Source organism: Microcaecilia unicolor, chromosome 8, assembly GCF_901765095.1.
Source record: "Microcaecilia unicolor chromosome 8, aMicUni1.1, whole genome shotgun sequence".
NCBI classification, from domain to species: Eukaryota; Metazoa; Chordata; class Amphibia; order Gymnophiona; family Siphonopidae; genus Microcaecilia; species Microcaecilia unicolor.
Genome location: NC_044038.1, coordinates 159,528,285 through 159,545,161, shown reverse-complemented (window position 1 = coordinate 159,545,161; position 16,877 = coordinate 159,528,285). Strand labels below are relative to the sequence as shown.

At 44.8% G+C, this 16,877-nt stretch overlaps 1 protein-coding gene across 1 annotated transcript in view; it reads left to right on the top strand.

Moving 5' to 3' along the window:
* The window catches only part of LOC115475875 (fatty acid hydroxylase domain-containing protein 2-like), a 48,488-nt gene that overhangs the window by 3,299 nt on the left and 28,312 nt on the right, over positions 1–16,877 (top strand). Inside the window, 2 exon segments of the mRNA XM_030211933.1 lie at positions 6,992–7,095; positions 7,807–7,928. Of these exon segments, the coding sequence (XP_030067793.1) occupies positions 7,818–7,928 (111 nt within the window). The 5' untranslated portion in view covers positions 6,992–7,095; positions 7,807–7,817.

Here is a 16,877-nt window from a genome sequence, read left to right as displayed (position 1 = left end):
AGGGTATGACAGGAAGGAGATGCTCATGGATGGAGGGGAAGGGAGAGAGAAGAAATGCTGGACATTGATGGAGGGGAGGGGAGGAAGTGAGATGAACATGAATGGAGGGGAGAGAGGAGAAATGCTGGACATGGATGGAGGGGGGAGAGGGAAAATGCTGGACATGGATGGAGGAGAGGGAAGAGAGAGAAGAAATGCTGGACATGGATTGAGGGGAGGGAAGAGAGAGGAAGGAGATGAGATGAGGAAAAAGGAAGAGAGGAGAAAAACTGCTCATGGATGGAGAAAATAGGCAGAAGCTGGATCCTCTGGACAGTCAAGGCTGCAGAGGACCCAGCTTTTACTTACGGATATAGGGCAAGAAATGAATTACAATCTAACTTAATTGTAATTGTTTCATCACTGGTCTGGCAATAGCCTAATCAGTACATTGTAAGCCACTTTGAGCCTGCTAACATGTGGGGAAAATGTGGGATATAAATGTGCTAAATAAATAGCAGAATCAGATACTGGGCCAGCATGATCAGAAAAACAAAGTCACCAGACAACAAAGGTAGAAAAAATCATTTTATTTTCATTATAGTGTTTGGAATATGTCCACTTTGAGAATCAGGTGCTCAACGTTAAAACTTTATATTTATTTACTTATTTATAGCATTTTATCCCACATTAAACATGAATTAGATTGGAACCTGGGATCATTTAATTTTTTTTTCCTGGAGAGAGTAATGAATTGCCCCCCCCCCCCCCCCCACACACCAGGCTCTCTCTCCGGCTATAGCCAGCTCTGCAATTTTGAGGGGAGGCGCAGAGGTGGACGGGGGGGGGGGGGGGGGGGAAGCACAGAGGTGGACCAGGGAGAGAGCCTGTTGTTAAACATTTAACAGCATACCACTGTCTACTGCACACCCATCCAACCTGTTGGCCCACCCAAAAATAGCCTTCTGGCTACGCCACTGGTGGGCTCTCCCATAGGTTCATCATTATTCTGCAGGTTCCATGATTTAAAAATGAAAAAAAGAGGGCCTGTTCAACTAGAACAGGAGGAGGACCGCCCTGTGAGCTGACCCTAACAGCACAGGAGGAGGAGCTGGTGCAAAGGCTAGGACCAGCCTACTTTGAAGGACTCCGTGAGGAGCTCAGTTCAGCCTATGAAAGGTGCAGGTTTGTGTTAGCATAGCCTTTGGTAACACCATTAGTGATAGCCATGTTTTCCACCTTGTTTACAAGGAATCACATAACCAGTATCCCTGAGCCTGTGTGAACATGGCATCACATTTATGGCATCACATTTCCATGACACCAGCTGTCTCATATTTGGACACAAAAGAGTACTCTGGAGTAGGAAGGAAACATGCCTAGATTAGCCATTCTGTGCTCTGAGACAGTGTTTCCCAAGTCTAGTCCTGGAGTAACCCTTGGCAGTCAAGTTTTCAGGCTATCCACAATGAATAAGCATGAAGGAGATTTTTTAATAATGGATGTAGTGTAAGCTCATCTCTTTCATACATATTAATTGTGGATATCGTGAAAAACTGTCAAAAGGTATTCCAGGACAGGACCTGGGAAACACTCCTCGAAGAAGAGGAGGCAGAGGCTCTCAACACCTAAATTGCAGAGCTAAGGATGTTCGCAGATACATTTTCAATATGGTAATACTAAAGCCCAGCTAAGGAACAGGTTATTTTGAGTTAGTCTTCATGTGGCTTACATTTGAAAATACTGTGAAACAGAATAATAAAATTCAATTAAATCATGGGAGCAAGTAGATGGATAAGTCTGAAACATTTAACAAAGTTGAGATTAGCATATACAATATACCCAAATGGGCATTTAAAAGTCTGTCCTTTAATGATGCCGCATGTTCAGAAATCATAGCCATAAGTATAGACATGCACACACCAGAACAGGCATCCATACACACATTGCAAAAGTAAACAACAATTTCTACAGAGTATATCCAAAACTTAATTTTATTTTCTCATTTCCATCTTCCAAAATCCTAGACAGCAGATGCACAGATCAGTAGGACCCAAAGCAGTCCAAAACAAGTACAGTCAGAAACAACACAGTTTATACCTAATTGTTCTACCACCCTTAGGATTCACTTTTGGGTTTAAAAAGCAAAACCATGTGTACGAAAGAACTGCATAAACAAATTAAAACAAAGTTTAAAGCAAATGCCCTTAATATGTAGTACTCGGTAGCAATAATGAAACAGTGATGGAGTATTACTACTACTACTACTACTTATCATTTCTATATCGCTACAAGGCATACGCAGCGCTGTACATCATACACAAAAAAGACAGTCCCTGCTCAAAGAGCGTACAATCTACATATATGAAGCAGCCTGAGCCAATAGATTTAATTTTCCACTGAACATAATTAACTTTGTATGAACTTGGCAGCTAATAGTGTGCCGAACTGGACAATGTTGGACACAACAGAAATAGGGTGGAGAGGGCCCAATATCAAGAGATCAGTCACCACACACAAGGGTAAGATGCTCCAAAAAACTTTAATCAGGACCCAACACGGTCCGTGTTTCGGCTATATCAGCCTTCCTCAGGGGTCTACAAAATTATAAACATATAAACACATATATCAACATATATAAAAAAAAATCCATTTGCATTATACTAAACAAACATATATTAATATAATTCTTAAAAAGCAATTTAAAAATATATAAAAAATATCAATTTAAAAACATCACAGATATAATAATAAAAACTAAACAGTACATAACGTATGTGTGTCTATATTCATTAAAGTTAATGAGAATTCTAGAAAACCTTTTTATATGAAGATCAGTTTGAGAGAAACATAATATTAAAAAGTAATAAATGGGACATAAAGAAATTATATAGAAAAATAGATAAATAGATCTATTACAAATACTCCACCTCATTTATATATACACTTAAAATTATAACCAATAAGATTTATTACACCGGGTGTTACTCAAAGATTTGTAAACCATAAATAAAAAGAAAAAAAGAATAAAAAAAAGAGAAAGAATAAAAGAAACCTACCAATCAATTGGGATTCAGCAATACATCAACTGAAGGAGCATTTAATAATCAATTAGTAATGATCACAAAAACCTAAAATGTAAATAAACAATATAGATATGTATATATATATATGGGTTATATATCACAAATTTAAAAACACTTTTAATAATATTAATTGTATATAAGTAAAAAAACATATCATAAAACCTTATAAACTATATGTGTATATAATTAAAAATTTTGTGTATATAAAAAATATATTTTAATATCAACTAGTGTATAAATGTTTATTTCATAGAAGATTTCTTAACAAATGGTATATTCCAAATGTAGAATATAAAAATTGATAAAAAATAAAGGAAAGTCTGGCAGATGAAGGATCCAAGATATCATGTTGCTTCCAATTATATTAGAGTGCCTCAAAATTTATGCACGCAAATGATAACCTTACCTAATTGGGCACCACATATAATATATTTCTAAAAATTGACGCCAAAAAAGGCTACTAGAATAAAACAGCAAGAAAAGCATGTATGACGTAGATTAAATTTATAATGGGCAAATAAATGAACAAATAAACAAATCAAAACAAGTTAAAAGTATTACGATACATACAAGCAATGTTAGGCTTAAAGATAAAAAGTATGTAAAGTAAAATAAAATGTAAAAATACCACCGAGGTTATAGTTATTTATAAAGCAACAAGTCTAAATGCTGAACCCAACTGGAAAAACAAATGGAAAAACAAATATTATCGAAACTACTAGAGACAAACTTAGTAAAAATGTAAAAAATAAATTTAAAAACCAAAAGATCGGAGTGATTCCAAATATATGCACCCGATTTCTGTTGTGTTCGATTGCTGTGGAGAGTGTGAAACCCGCTTTGTCTTTCTGTGTCTGGACAATGTTGGCACATTTAGACTGACTCTGGACAGTTCTGCATGAAGGAAGCCCTTCCTTCATTGTTCAATACCTTCTCTGTGAAACAGTAGTAAATAAATAAAAAACACAAGTGTATTTTTATAATATACTACTACATTCCACAAAACAAAAGAAGCAAGTTCCCACATGCCATCTTTTTTTTTTACAGTGGTGGAAATAAGTATTTGATCCCTTGCTGATTTTGTAAGTTTGCCCACTGACAAAGACATGAGCAGCCCATAATTGAAGGGTAGGTTATTGGTAACAGTGAGAGATAGCACATCACAAATTAAATCCGGAAAATCACATTGTGGAAAGTATATGAATTTATTTGCATTCTGCAGAGGGAAATAAGTATTTGATCCCCCACCAACCAGTAAGAGATCTGGCCCCTGCAGACCAGGTAGATGCTCCAAATCAACTCGTTACCTGCATGACAGACAGCTGTCGGCAATGGTCACCTGTATGAAAGACACCTGTCCACAGACTCAGTGAATCAGTCAGACTCTAACCTCTACAAAATGGCCAAGAGCAAGGAGCTGTCTAAGGATGTCAGGGACAAGATCATACACCTGCACAAGGCTGGAATGGGCTACAAAACCATCAGTAAGACGCTGGGCGAGAAGGAGACAACTGTTGGTGCCATAGTAAGAAAATGGAAGAAGTACAAAATGACTGTCAATCGACAAAGATCTGGGGCTCCACGCAAAATCTCACCTTGTGGGGTATCCTTGATCATGAGGAAGGTTAGAAATCAGCCTACAACTACAAGGGGGGAACTTGTCAATGATCTCAAGGCAGCTGGGACCACTGTCACCACGAAAACCATTGGTAACACATTACGACATAACGGATTGCAATCCTGCAGTGCCCGCAAGGTCCCCCTGCTCCGGAAGGCACATGTGACGGCCCGTCTGAAGTTTGCCAGTGACACCTGGATGATGCCGAGAGTGATTGGAGAAGGTGCTGTGGTCAGATGAGACAAAAATTGAGCTCTTTGGCATGAACTCAACTCGCCGTGTTTGGAGGAAGAGAAATGCTGCCTATGACCCAAAGAACACCGTCCCCACTGTCAAGCATGGAGGTGGAAATGTTATGTTTTGGGGGTGTTTCTCTGCTAAGGGCACAGGACTACTTCACCGCATCAATGGGAGAATGGATGGGGCCATGTACCGTACAATTCTGAGTGACAACCTCCTTCCCTCCGCCAGGGCCTTAAAAATGGGTCGTGGCTGGGTCTTCCAGCACGACAATGACCCAAAACATACAGCCAAGGCAACAAAGGAGTGGCTCAGGAAGAAGCACATTAGGGTCATGGAGTGGCCTAGCCAGTCACCAGACCTTAATCCCATTGAAAACTTATGGAGGGAGCTGAAGCTGCGAGTTGCCAAGCGACAGCCCAGAACTCTTAATGATTTAGAGATGATCTGCAAAGAGGAGTGGACCAAAATTCCTCCTGACATGTGTGCAAACCTCATCATCAACTACAGAAGACGTCTGACCGCTGTGCTTGCCAACAAGGGTTTTGCCACCAAGTATTAGGTCTTGTTTGCCAGAGGGATTAAATACTTATTTCCCTCTGCAGAATGCAAATAAATTCATATACTTTCCACAATGTGATTTTCCGGATTTAATTTGTGATGTGCTATCTCTCACTGTTACCAATAACCTACCCTTCAATTATGGGCTGCTCATGTCTTTGTCAGTGGGCAAACTTACAAAATCAGCAAGGGATCAAATACTTATTTCCACCACTGTAGGGTGAGAGAAGGGTCCTTGATGAGGGAGATGGAGGAAAGGGTTTGACTGGTGGAGATGGGATGAAGGAGCAAGTATATATCTGGCATTTATACATTTAAACTGTACCAGTTTGTTTTAGAACATAAACAGTGCTTCAAAAGGGCTATTTTATTTGATCAGCAGGTGATACATGTTTATAAATTAAACAAAGCGAGACTCCATGTCCTGAGGTACTGCTAGGATGTATTTCCTTCCTCCATCCTTTGGTCTATCCTTATTGCCTCTTAGGATAGCTTGTTTCTAGTACTGCAGACTCTATTTTTGTCACTGTCATAGAAGATAAAATCAGACAAGATCCATTAGGCCTATCCAGTCTAGCTTTTCCAGAGGAATACCACAGACTATGGCTGATCCTTGGTGTCCTCTTCATCTCCTTGCAACTAAGATTCCTCCGATATTGTTTTTATCACCTCGATTATGGTGCAATTATGTAGTGCTCTTTTATAGCACTATGTGACACTAGAAAGATTTTTTTAAACCACTTAAAAGAAATAATTTCCTCTTTTTTGGATGTCCACATGCAGAAGTGATAATTTCTTTTTAGTGGTGCTGCTGTCATCCTGTGAAAATGGAAAAAGAAAATTGACATAAAACTAACAAAGACTCTGCATTTCAGTGGGCTGGTGTGGTTCCTTCTCCTGTACCCCTGATCTACTATCTACCCCTCATACGGTGGCTGTCTTTGCTACTAGCCAACTATATGTTCCAAGCATTACAGTTTAATGGTTTGGATACAATCTCAAGGAGACGCTTAATGTTTTCTATGTAGACAGAGCTGTGACTTATTTTTGCTTACAGTACATATAACTTAATAAGATAGTGCTGTATGCCCATCCATGGGGGAAGGGGGTACTTTAGCATCCCTAGCTCTCGAGTCTGCCCCAATTTCTTTAAGAACATGTTGATAAGGGTTCTCATCTCAATTGGTTTGTGATTGATCCCTATTACTCCTGACAGCATTTGGCATTTGTAATTATTCTTGCCAGTAGGAGACTGTGTGAAACAGTTCTGACATTTGGATGCTCCAAGACATGCTGCCAAATTAATTTATAAACTTAAAACCTCCATCTGGAAATGTCCAGTTTTATAGGGGATGATGAACTGTGTTTGTTCTTTCAGGTAGTAGGTTCCCAATTTTAGTACATACTGCACTAAACCCTCATAGCTGTCAACAACCTTTACCTTTTGCCTGGAGAAAAGGATATATAGCATCTAAATAACATGAACTGCTCCTATTTCTTTCCACAGGTACCTGATAAGATTTTGGGGTGCATCCGGGAATTTCTGGCAGGCACAGTGGGGGAAGCTGTATCATTACTATGGGGGCAGTGAATTGTCACTTTTCTTTCTTGGTGAGTTATAGTTGCTACATAGAACCATGCATTATAAAATGAACAGTCCTTAAAACTGGAGAGTAAAACATATTTTGGCTACACAAAAGCTTTATGAAGTCTTGTTGATAATGTGGCTCTTTCCCACTCTGATTAAGCTGTGAAGCCTGCCACCTAGCTTCAGCTGATTCATGTGTGAGTTTTGCAGGTGTTTAGTAACGCAAAACAAAAACTGAACTCTCCACTCAACAATAATGTAATCAAGATACAATGTAATCAGATACAAAATATTGCAGAGAGGAAAAATATTTTATCCAGGGGAGGTTTTTTTTCCTATGCTTACAGGAGTGGCCTAGTGGTTAGGGTGGTGGACTTTGGTCCTGAGGAACTGAGTTCAATTCCCACTTCAGGTACAGGCAGCGCCATGTGACTATGAGCAAGTCACTTAACCCTCCATTGCCCCATGTAAGCCGCATTGAGCCTGCCATGAGTGGGAAAGCGCAGGGTACAAATGTAATAAAAAATAAATTGAAGCTAGATGTAGACTGAACATAGTAGATCTTAGCTCACTGAGGCTTTTTCCTTCCTCCAATATTTTGTATCTGAGCTGTCTTGATTGCATGATTGTTGGGTAGAGAATTCTATTTTCCTTTTACGTATTTAGTACTCCACTCCCTTTAGTTAATTATTTGATGGTGTTTAGTAAGTGCCTTTTTCTTCTATGGAATCCAGGTGTTGGACTGATGCCCACCCTCACCTACTGCTTCATCAACGGCATCCTGATGGTTATAGACCTGACCGAAAAGCCCAGCTTCATTACACGCTACCGGATTCAGCTAGGTAAAAACAGTCCTGTAAGTACACCTTTTGCATTGCACTCCCTTTCACTGCTAAAGTTTGACCTGTGGTCTGGCATTTATTAATGAAATGACACCTTCTACAGCTTAGTGTTAAAGCTGAAGGCTAAAAGCAAGGTTCAAATCCTATTTCTCCCACTACTGCTCATTGTAACCTCAGTTACCAACTTTGAACTAAAGTACTTTAATGCACATGATTACTGAAACAGGTCTCACTGCATAAAATGGGCCTTGCATTTTGCATTGCTACCCGGTTATAAATTCAGTGGTAAATTTTTGGTTTAAATAACCTCCAGTTATGGTGACAGAATTTTACTGCAGCCAAACTACACATTGCCTGCAAAGAAAGAAAACTAGGGCAGGTGATTTCCTGAAGATTGATGAGATAGGACCTGCCTTAAAGTCCAGTGGTCCCTCTCTTATCAAAGAGGCAAAGCAGATGTGTTATGCTGATCTGTGTGCTGAAGCGTTCTAATGACTCAGCTTTTTTTTCTTTATCTTCTCCTTTACCCTTTTTATGTGTTTATTGCATTTTGGAGTAAGATAGTAATGCTATGTTGATTATGAACTTGACTTTGAAGGTTGTCACTTTGGGATGGGGACAGCAAGAAAAGTTTTGCAAGAAAGAGAGCGCACAGCTTCTCAGTAGAGACAGCTTTTGCAATTCCTTAAGGTTTGCATCTCCACCTGCAGCAGGCTGCAAATCTGATTAATCAGTAATTGTATCTCAGGTGCCTTTGATTAATCTTATTATATCTTTGAGGGAATTGAAAGGGAACACATTAGATTTTACACCTAAATACATAAAACACATTCAGAACAAAAATGTTAGATCTCACTTAAAGTAGAAGCAATTGCCTTTTTTTTCCTTTTCTCTTAATGGGTACCAAGGCTCCTAAAACAAGCATGGCTGGTAAACACGCTGCCAAAGCTGTTGATCATGTTATGGCTTGTGTCTCCATCCACACCATCTGATCCAAGGCAAGGGACTGTGTGCAAGATACCTGCAGGTTGACTACCTTTTATCTACTGAGGATGTAATCCAGCAGGGCATGGACCAAATAAGCATTTTTGTATTGTTACCCTGGATATTTTATCTGCCTTTGATACAATGCATTATGAGATTTTACTTTGGTGTTTATATACATTCGGATTTAAGGGTAACATAGTACAGTGCAATCCACTTAAGTGCAAGGGTCTGGGACCAAAGAAATGCATGCAGTTAACCAGAGCGTGCAGTTAACCATTGTGACCCAAAGAAGCTTGACATCTAGGGGCGTATCTGCGTGGGGCCACAGGGGCCTGGGCCCCCGCAGATTTCGCCCTGGACCCCCCCTACCGCTGCCAACATCTACCTTTGCTGGCGGGGGACCCCAACCCCCACCAGCCGAGGTCCACTTCCTCTAAAAATATTCCTTGAGCTGAGGTCTTTTAAGTTGTTCGTCCTCGCTCCCACTCCTCCGTGCTGCTGTTCAAACTCTGTGGAATCCAGTTTCGGAGTCTGTCTGATGTCACAGCATGTTTGAACAGCAGCACGGAGGAGTGGGAGCGAGGACGAACAACTTAAAAGACCTCAGCTCAAGGAATATTTTTAGAGGAAGCGGACCGCGGCTGGCGGGGGTTGGCGTCCCCCGCCAGCAAAGGTAGGTGTTGGCGGTGGTAGGAGGGTGGCGATGACAGCGGTGGCAGGGGGGGGTGGCAATGGTGACGGGGGGGGGGGGCTATAATGTGCCTCCCCACTCTGGCTCTGGCCCCCCCTACCGCCGAACCCCAGATACGCCCCTATATTTGATAAACATATGTACAGTACTGTTTATTATTATATGTACAGTATACAGTCTCAGTTAACTGACATTAGGCTTGCTTGAAGTAATCAGTTATAGTCCTCTATACACTCTTGGGTCTGTGAGTTCCATAGACTACGTCTGCCGGACGGTAAAAACTGTCATAGCACTGACATCCAGTGGCCTCCAGATAGGCCTGTACGGTGTTGACACTCTCCAGCGCTCTTGCAAAAGTGACAGGAGGAGGTTGTTGAATTTCGTCAGCATGTGCCTCGCTGCTCATTTCTTCATCTGTTCTATCATCAGCCGTTGTTGCCTGCATGTAGGCGCATATCTCAACATCAGTGCTGTCTTCAGCTGTTTGTAGATCGTAATCAACAGCTATGTAGTGATGGAACTCCTCTTCAGTAACACCGGCTGGGATGCCAATAATCTCTTCATCTGACGCGTTTGCAACAGCTGCATCTGTTTCGTCCCTCTCCACACCCTTAACAAAGCTTGCCCGCTTGTAGCAGTTCACAATGGTTGCCTGTGTAACATGATTCCAGGCTTCTTTCTGCATATGTAGGGAATCCAACAGTGATAGCTGACGAGCCAGTTCAACAGCACGTTTATCCTTGCCAGTCTGGTCATCCATAACGCTCATCAGACGACGTAGCACAAGAGCCATAGGCGCCCGGTATAAGAGGCTTGGGGAGGCTAAGCCCAGCCGCAGGATCAGATCCTGATGATGTCACGTCACCTGTACTTTCGGTCGGATCGACCACAACGCGATGCCGACGACGACACGACCCAGTTCCGCCCGCCCGGGGCTTGGCCCAGCCGCAGGATCTGTTTTGGACCAACGACGCGACCACGACGCCGATGACACGCCATCCCCATCATCAGCCCGCCCAGTTGAGTTCCGCCCAGGTGCGCCGCGGTCCTGGCTGTGCCTCTGCACTGCAGTGCTTCTTTGTCTCGCCCTCAGGCAGCCAGTCAGCCTTCCCTACAAGCGCTCGCTCCCGTCCTGTCATGTACTTCCTGTTCCGCATAGGCGAGAACGCACGGGAGGGGCCTCATGTAGGGAAGGCTCAGGCTGGCTGGTTAAGAACAAAAAGAAGAGAGTCAGAGACAGGGTGTCTGGGAGATGTTCCCTCCCACTTCCTGTCTTACTTCCAGAGTAAGACCCATAAATTGGCACGTAGGAGCAGCGCATTGGATTTCAGGAGACAAACAGAGGTAGGTGCTGACTGACTCTGGTTTTTAAAACAAGTCAAAATAAAAATAAATATTTTGTTTCATGCACATCTCTTTTGTTTAAACATAACTAAATGGGCTATAAGCCCCTAATGCTTTTGGTTTACTTTTTCCTATATTGTTTGATGACTTTAGACTGTGATCTCAACTTTTTGGATACAGGAATTTGTCCATCAGTGCCGTAGCGAGGGCGGCTGACACCCGTGGCGGGTCGCCGCTGCGCACCCTCCCCCCTCCAGAGCGCGTACTTACATAGGGAAGCGGCGGAGCGGCAAGGAGCGGGCCGATCCGCCCCGAGTGCACGTCACTGGGAGCTGCATTGGCTACGCTGGTTCCCTGCTCGAGGGAGCAGGGAACCAGCGGAGCCAACAACCCCCCAGCGGCGTGCACCTGGGGCGGATCGCCCCACCGCCCCCCCTTCCTACGCCACTGTTGTCCATTATTAACCCTCAGGACATTTCAAGTTCATTTTTAATATGGCAGTGTTTGTATGTTGCTGTGGGGGGGTTGTGAGTTTGTTTTTTTTGTATGGGTGTGAGTGCTTGTTGCAGATTTTGCATATTAGATGTTGTTTATTTATTTTGGCGTGAGGGAGGGAGGGATGGAGTGTGGTGCAGCTGGGTAACTTGTCTGCTTTTGCTGTGGTGTCTGGTATTGGAACTCAGCCTGTCCTCCTTTATAGTAAGCCTTGTATTTTTCTTTGAAAAAGAAAGGGGGGGGGGGGGGGTTGAGGAAGAAGACGTGCAAATTCCCAGTTTTTTTTCCATTCAGTACAGCTAGCAACAGCTAATAATGGCTGTATTTAGGCTCCCGATTGCTGCTTTATTCTCTCCCACACTTTGTATTTTGTGGAGAGAGAAGTAAAGGTTTTTTTGTTGTTGTTGTTTTATGAAGTACTTCTCGTCTTTCTGTTGTGTTCTGCTTTGTCCCAGGGCAGTATGAAGATGGGGTTTGATGGCAGCGCTAGGATTTTGTTGGGGGGGGGGGGGGTGTTGCTGCGTTGTGCGGGTGTTTGGGGATGTTTGTTGCGAGTCTGTAGCGATTCGTAGGCAGGGGCAAGAGTAAACACGCTATGCGTGTTTCCCTACTCCTCCCCCTGCCTGGGTCATAGAGTGCGTTTTCCTTGGGGTTTACGCTGTCGGACGGCATCTCCCCGTCTGTGAAGTCTGCGGCCTCCTCTGCGTCAGCTTCCCGGATGCTTCCGTGTGTTGCGCACCCTCCCTCTTCTCGGTTCCTGTCCGTGGCTGGCGTCCGTCTTGCTCTCTTCCGCCATCCGTGTCCCTTCACCGTCTTTGCTCCGCCCTCGACGTCATCACGTTTGACGCAAGGGCGGGGCACAGACATGGTGAGTTGTAGGGCTTCACCACCATGAACTTACGAACCCTTGTGGAACAGGGAGTGAGCTGATGGCTTCCGAATGTTGTCCTCAGAACGTTGAGGAATCCTTTTATTATAGTAGATATTTTGGCGCAAAACCCACAGTGAGCTCTGGATAGTGCACTCCAGAGAAAACAAGTTCTGGAGAGATTGAGATACCAAGTGATTCTGAGCAAGATTCATATATGTCATTGGCTGGCTGCTCTAGCAACATCTTAGTTCCTAATCCACAGGAAGAATTCTCATCAAATCAAAATCAGCCTCAAAATCTTGCAATTTCAACTGAAAAAAATCTTGTCCTTACTCCTGTATTAGATCTTGGGTCAACTACAATGGGACCATCACAGACTCATTTACCTGAGTTTCCAAAATCTGTGTTTGGAAAGCAAAACCGTTCCTTCACATCAGAATATTACAAGACATTTTCATTTTCAGAGTATAGTCAGCAGTTAGATGCAGTTTTCTGCTTTCCTTGCAGACAGTTTTCAGGTTATAGTGTTTGAAAGATTCTGCTTTTACTGAAAAAGGAGTCAGGGACTTGAAAATTTTAAAGAAAAGCTTCAGAAACATGTAGATTCTGGTATACATAAGCAGTCTTCTGAAAGATGGTATTCCCTCAAAAAATCCAGACAAGTGGGCTCTATCGCAACACAGCTCTCATCTTCTCACAAGAAAACAGTAGAAGAAAATAGAGACTATGCTCTAAAAATTACTAATTTACTGCTTTACTTGGCCAAACAAGGAATTGCACTGCGGGGACATGATGAAAGAGAAGAATCAGCAAATCATGAAAACTTCCTGGAATTGTGCAATTTGTTCTCAAAATACGATGAAGCATTTGCAAGAAAATTGAAGGGTTCTTTCAATCTACTGGGCCACAGAACGCAAAATGAGCTACTACAGATTGCAGCAGATTTTGTAAAAGCTAAAATCATTCAGAAAGTGCAGGAAAATGGGTTCTTTACTCTTCTTGTTGATGAAGCACGCAGTTTCAAGCAAGAAGACATGACAGTGTGTGTGAGATATAAAGAAAATCTGGAAATAAAAGAACGCCTTTTGGGATTGATCGATTGTTCTGAGCGAGGAGATGCTAATGCTATCTATCAGCACATTAAACAATTCTTACAAGTATCAAGGATTGCAGATTTGCCAATTGTAGCAAAGTGCTATGATGGAGCCGCTGTCATGGCAGGTCATGTCAATGGAGTACAGCAAAAAAATACTGCAAGATCACCCCACAGCTATATATATATACACTGCATGGCCCATAAATTGAATTTGGTTTTAGTAGAGGCCTGCAAAGTAAACCGAGCAGCAACAGGTTTTTTTTACACCCTGGAAAGCTTGTTCACATTTTTTTCACAGCCTAGTACACATCACGCCTACCTAGAGGTCCAGAAGATGCTTGGTGTCAAATTGGAATTGTCCAGTTTAAGTGACACGAGATGGGCCTGTCGATGGAAAAATGTATCTGCTGTTAAAAACTCACTGGGAGCACTTCTCAGCACTTTATTGGGATTGTCAGAGCTTCCATACCGTAGATTCATTGAAGCATCAGGGTTGCTGAAAACTGTGCGCAAGTTAGACTTTTGTATGTGCTTGATTATTTTTTACCATGTACTTAGTACAATTCATGTGACACACAAAGCACTGCAGGCAGAAGATACAACACTTTCTCGGGCCTCTAGTGTACTCCAGAAAACCATCGACGTATTGCAGAATATGCGAACAGATGCTAAGTGGGCTGATATTTGGGAGGAGATCCAAAGTTCTGTGAACTGCATGATGTTCCTGACACAGATGAAGAGCACACTTACAAATGTCGACAGTCAAGACCTGTGAAAAGAACAGCTTCGCTAGAATGTTCATTTATTACAACCACACTTGGACAATGAGAATATCTCTGAATCATCAAGTGAAAATGAGAATGCAAAAGAAAAATGGGGAAGACAACTGTATTTTTCTGTGCTAGATACACTATTAGAAGAATGTAGTCGCAGGTTTTCACCTCAGTCAATGGAAATTGCAAAAAGTGTTGATGCAGTTCTGAAATGCGATTTGGAGGGCAGCAACGGGCTACTCAGTAAATATGCAAGTGCTCTTTCTATCCATACGAAACTTGCTCACACAGAGATGGAATTGATAAAAAATGACTTACCAAACACAGAAAGCACTCTGGAAGCTCTGAAAGCAGCTACTTCAACACATTTTCATCCAAATTTTACAAAGCTTTTGAAACTGGCACTTACTCTTCCTGTTGACACAGCTACCTGTGAGAGATCTTTTTCTGCCATGAGACGTGTACGAAACTGGCTGAGATCCACAATGGGTCAGGAAAGACTGACAACTTTATGTTTACTGAACATTGAAAGTGATCTTGTTGGAGATATTAACCCTGAGCAGATCATTGACACCTATGATGCGGTCTAGTCGCCGGATGTTACTTCACTAATGTGACTATTTCATTTTGGGATTTTCCATGGATAGAAATAGCAGTGTTTAATAACTGATAACATTTTTGAATAGTATACACATTGGTTAGTATATGCTTTGAGCAACCACTTTTTTTTGACATATGATACATATGTAATATCTAGACTGGATGGACCGTACAGGTCTTTCTCTGCCGTCATCTACTATGTTACTAGCCGTTAAGCCCGTTAAAACGGGCACGTATTGGAATGTTTTTTTTCCCAAGGCCCCCCTCCCGTTGCAGCTGCAAGGCTCCCTGCCATCCTCCTTCCCTGCCAGCTCCAAGGCCCCCTCTGTCCCTCCCTCCCAGCTCCAAGGCTCCAGTCCTCTCCCCCTTACCCAGCTGAAAGACACCCCTGCCCTCCCTCCCTCCCAGTTCCAAGGCCCCAGGCCCGCCCCCCCAGCTCCCAGGGCCCCCTTCCCTCCCTCCCTCCCAGTTCCAAGGCCCCCTGGTCTCCCTCACAACTGTAAGGGGCCCCATTCCCTCACAACTGTAAGGGCCCCCTGCCCTCCCTCCCAGCTCCAAGGCTCCAGTCCTCCCCCCTTCCCAGCTGCAAGGCCCCCTGCCCGCCCTCCCTCCCTCCCAGTTCCAAGGCCCCAGGCCCTCCCCCCAGCTCCCAAGGCCCCTTCCCTCCCTCCCTCCCAGTTCCAAGGCCCCAGGCCCTCCCCCCAGCTCCCAAGGCCCCCTTCCCTCCCTCCCTCCCTCCCAGTTCCAAGGCCCCCTGCTCTCCCTCACAACTGTAAGGGCCCCCCTGCCCTCCCTCCCAGCTCCAATGCTCCAGTCCTCCCCCCTTCCCAGCTGCAAGGCCCCCCACCCTCCCTCCCAGTTCCAAGGCCCCAGGCCCCCCCAGCTCCCAAGGCCCCCCTCCCTCCCTCCCTCCCAGTTCCAAGGCCCCCTGCTCTCCCTCACAACTGTAAGAGCCCCCCTGCCCTCCCTCCCAGCTCCAAGGCTCCAGTCCTCCCCCTTTCCCAGCTGCAAGACCCCCGCCCTCCCTCCCAGTTCCAAGGCCCCAGGCCCTCCCCAGCTCCCAAGGCCCCCTTCCCTCCCTCCCTCCCAGTTCCAAGGCCCCCTGCTCTCCCTCACAACTGTAAGGGCCCCCCCTGCTCTCCCTCCCAGCTCCAAGGCTCCAGTCCTCCCCCCTTCCCAGTTCCAAGGCCCCCTGCCCGCCCTCCCTCCCTCCCTCCCAGTTCCAAGGCCCCAGGCCCTCCCCCCCAGCTCCCAAGGCCCCAGGCCCTCCCTCCCAGTTCCAAGGCCCCCTGCTCTCCCTCACAACTGTAAGGGCCCCCCTGCCCTCCCTCCCAGCTCCAATGCTCCAGTCCTCCCCCCTTCCCAGCTGCAAGGCCCCCCCCCGTGCCTTCTTCCCAGCCAGCTGGAAGGCCCCCTTCAGTCCAGCCCTCCCAGCTCCAAGGCCCCCCCTCCTTCTGAGACCTCCCATGTCCTCTCCCCCCCCCAAGGTACCGCTACCGCCCCACCCCACCCCCGGAGTCGCCACCAACTCCCCCTTCACCCGTCCCGGGCCCTCTCTTCGTTATTCAACTCAGCAGCCCAAAAACAGCAGCAGCAGCAGCTCCCTTTGGCCTTCCTTCACTGCTTCCTCGCCCTCGTGTGACGTCACGTCGGCGAGGGCATGGCACAGCAGGGAAGGGAAGGCCGACGGGAGCTGAAGCTGAGCTGCTTGCTGCTGTTTCGGCGTCTGCTGTAAGTTGAATAACGAAGAGAGGGCCCGGGCCCGGTGAAAGGGGGGGCGGTAGCGGCACCTTGGGGGTGGAGCGGTAGCGACGTCAGTGGTTCCCTCCCTCCCGCTTCCTGCGTTTCCCTCTCTGTCCCGCCCCCCTCCCCCCGTCATCACGTCTTGACGCTGGGGCGGGACAGAGAGGAAAGTCTCTACTGCACATTGCAGTGAGTACGGTCACTCGCCGTTTATATGTTTGATGTTACATTTAATAAAAGGTTTTAAAGTGTAACTTTTATTTTTACTTATTTTTTTTCTGTGTGTTGTCAGACAATTATGGATGTAAGCCCCAACCCGGGCCCCGCCCCTAACCCCACCCATTTAGCCTCCCCAACATTGGG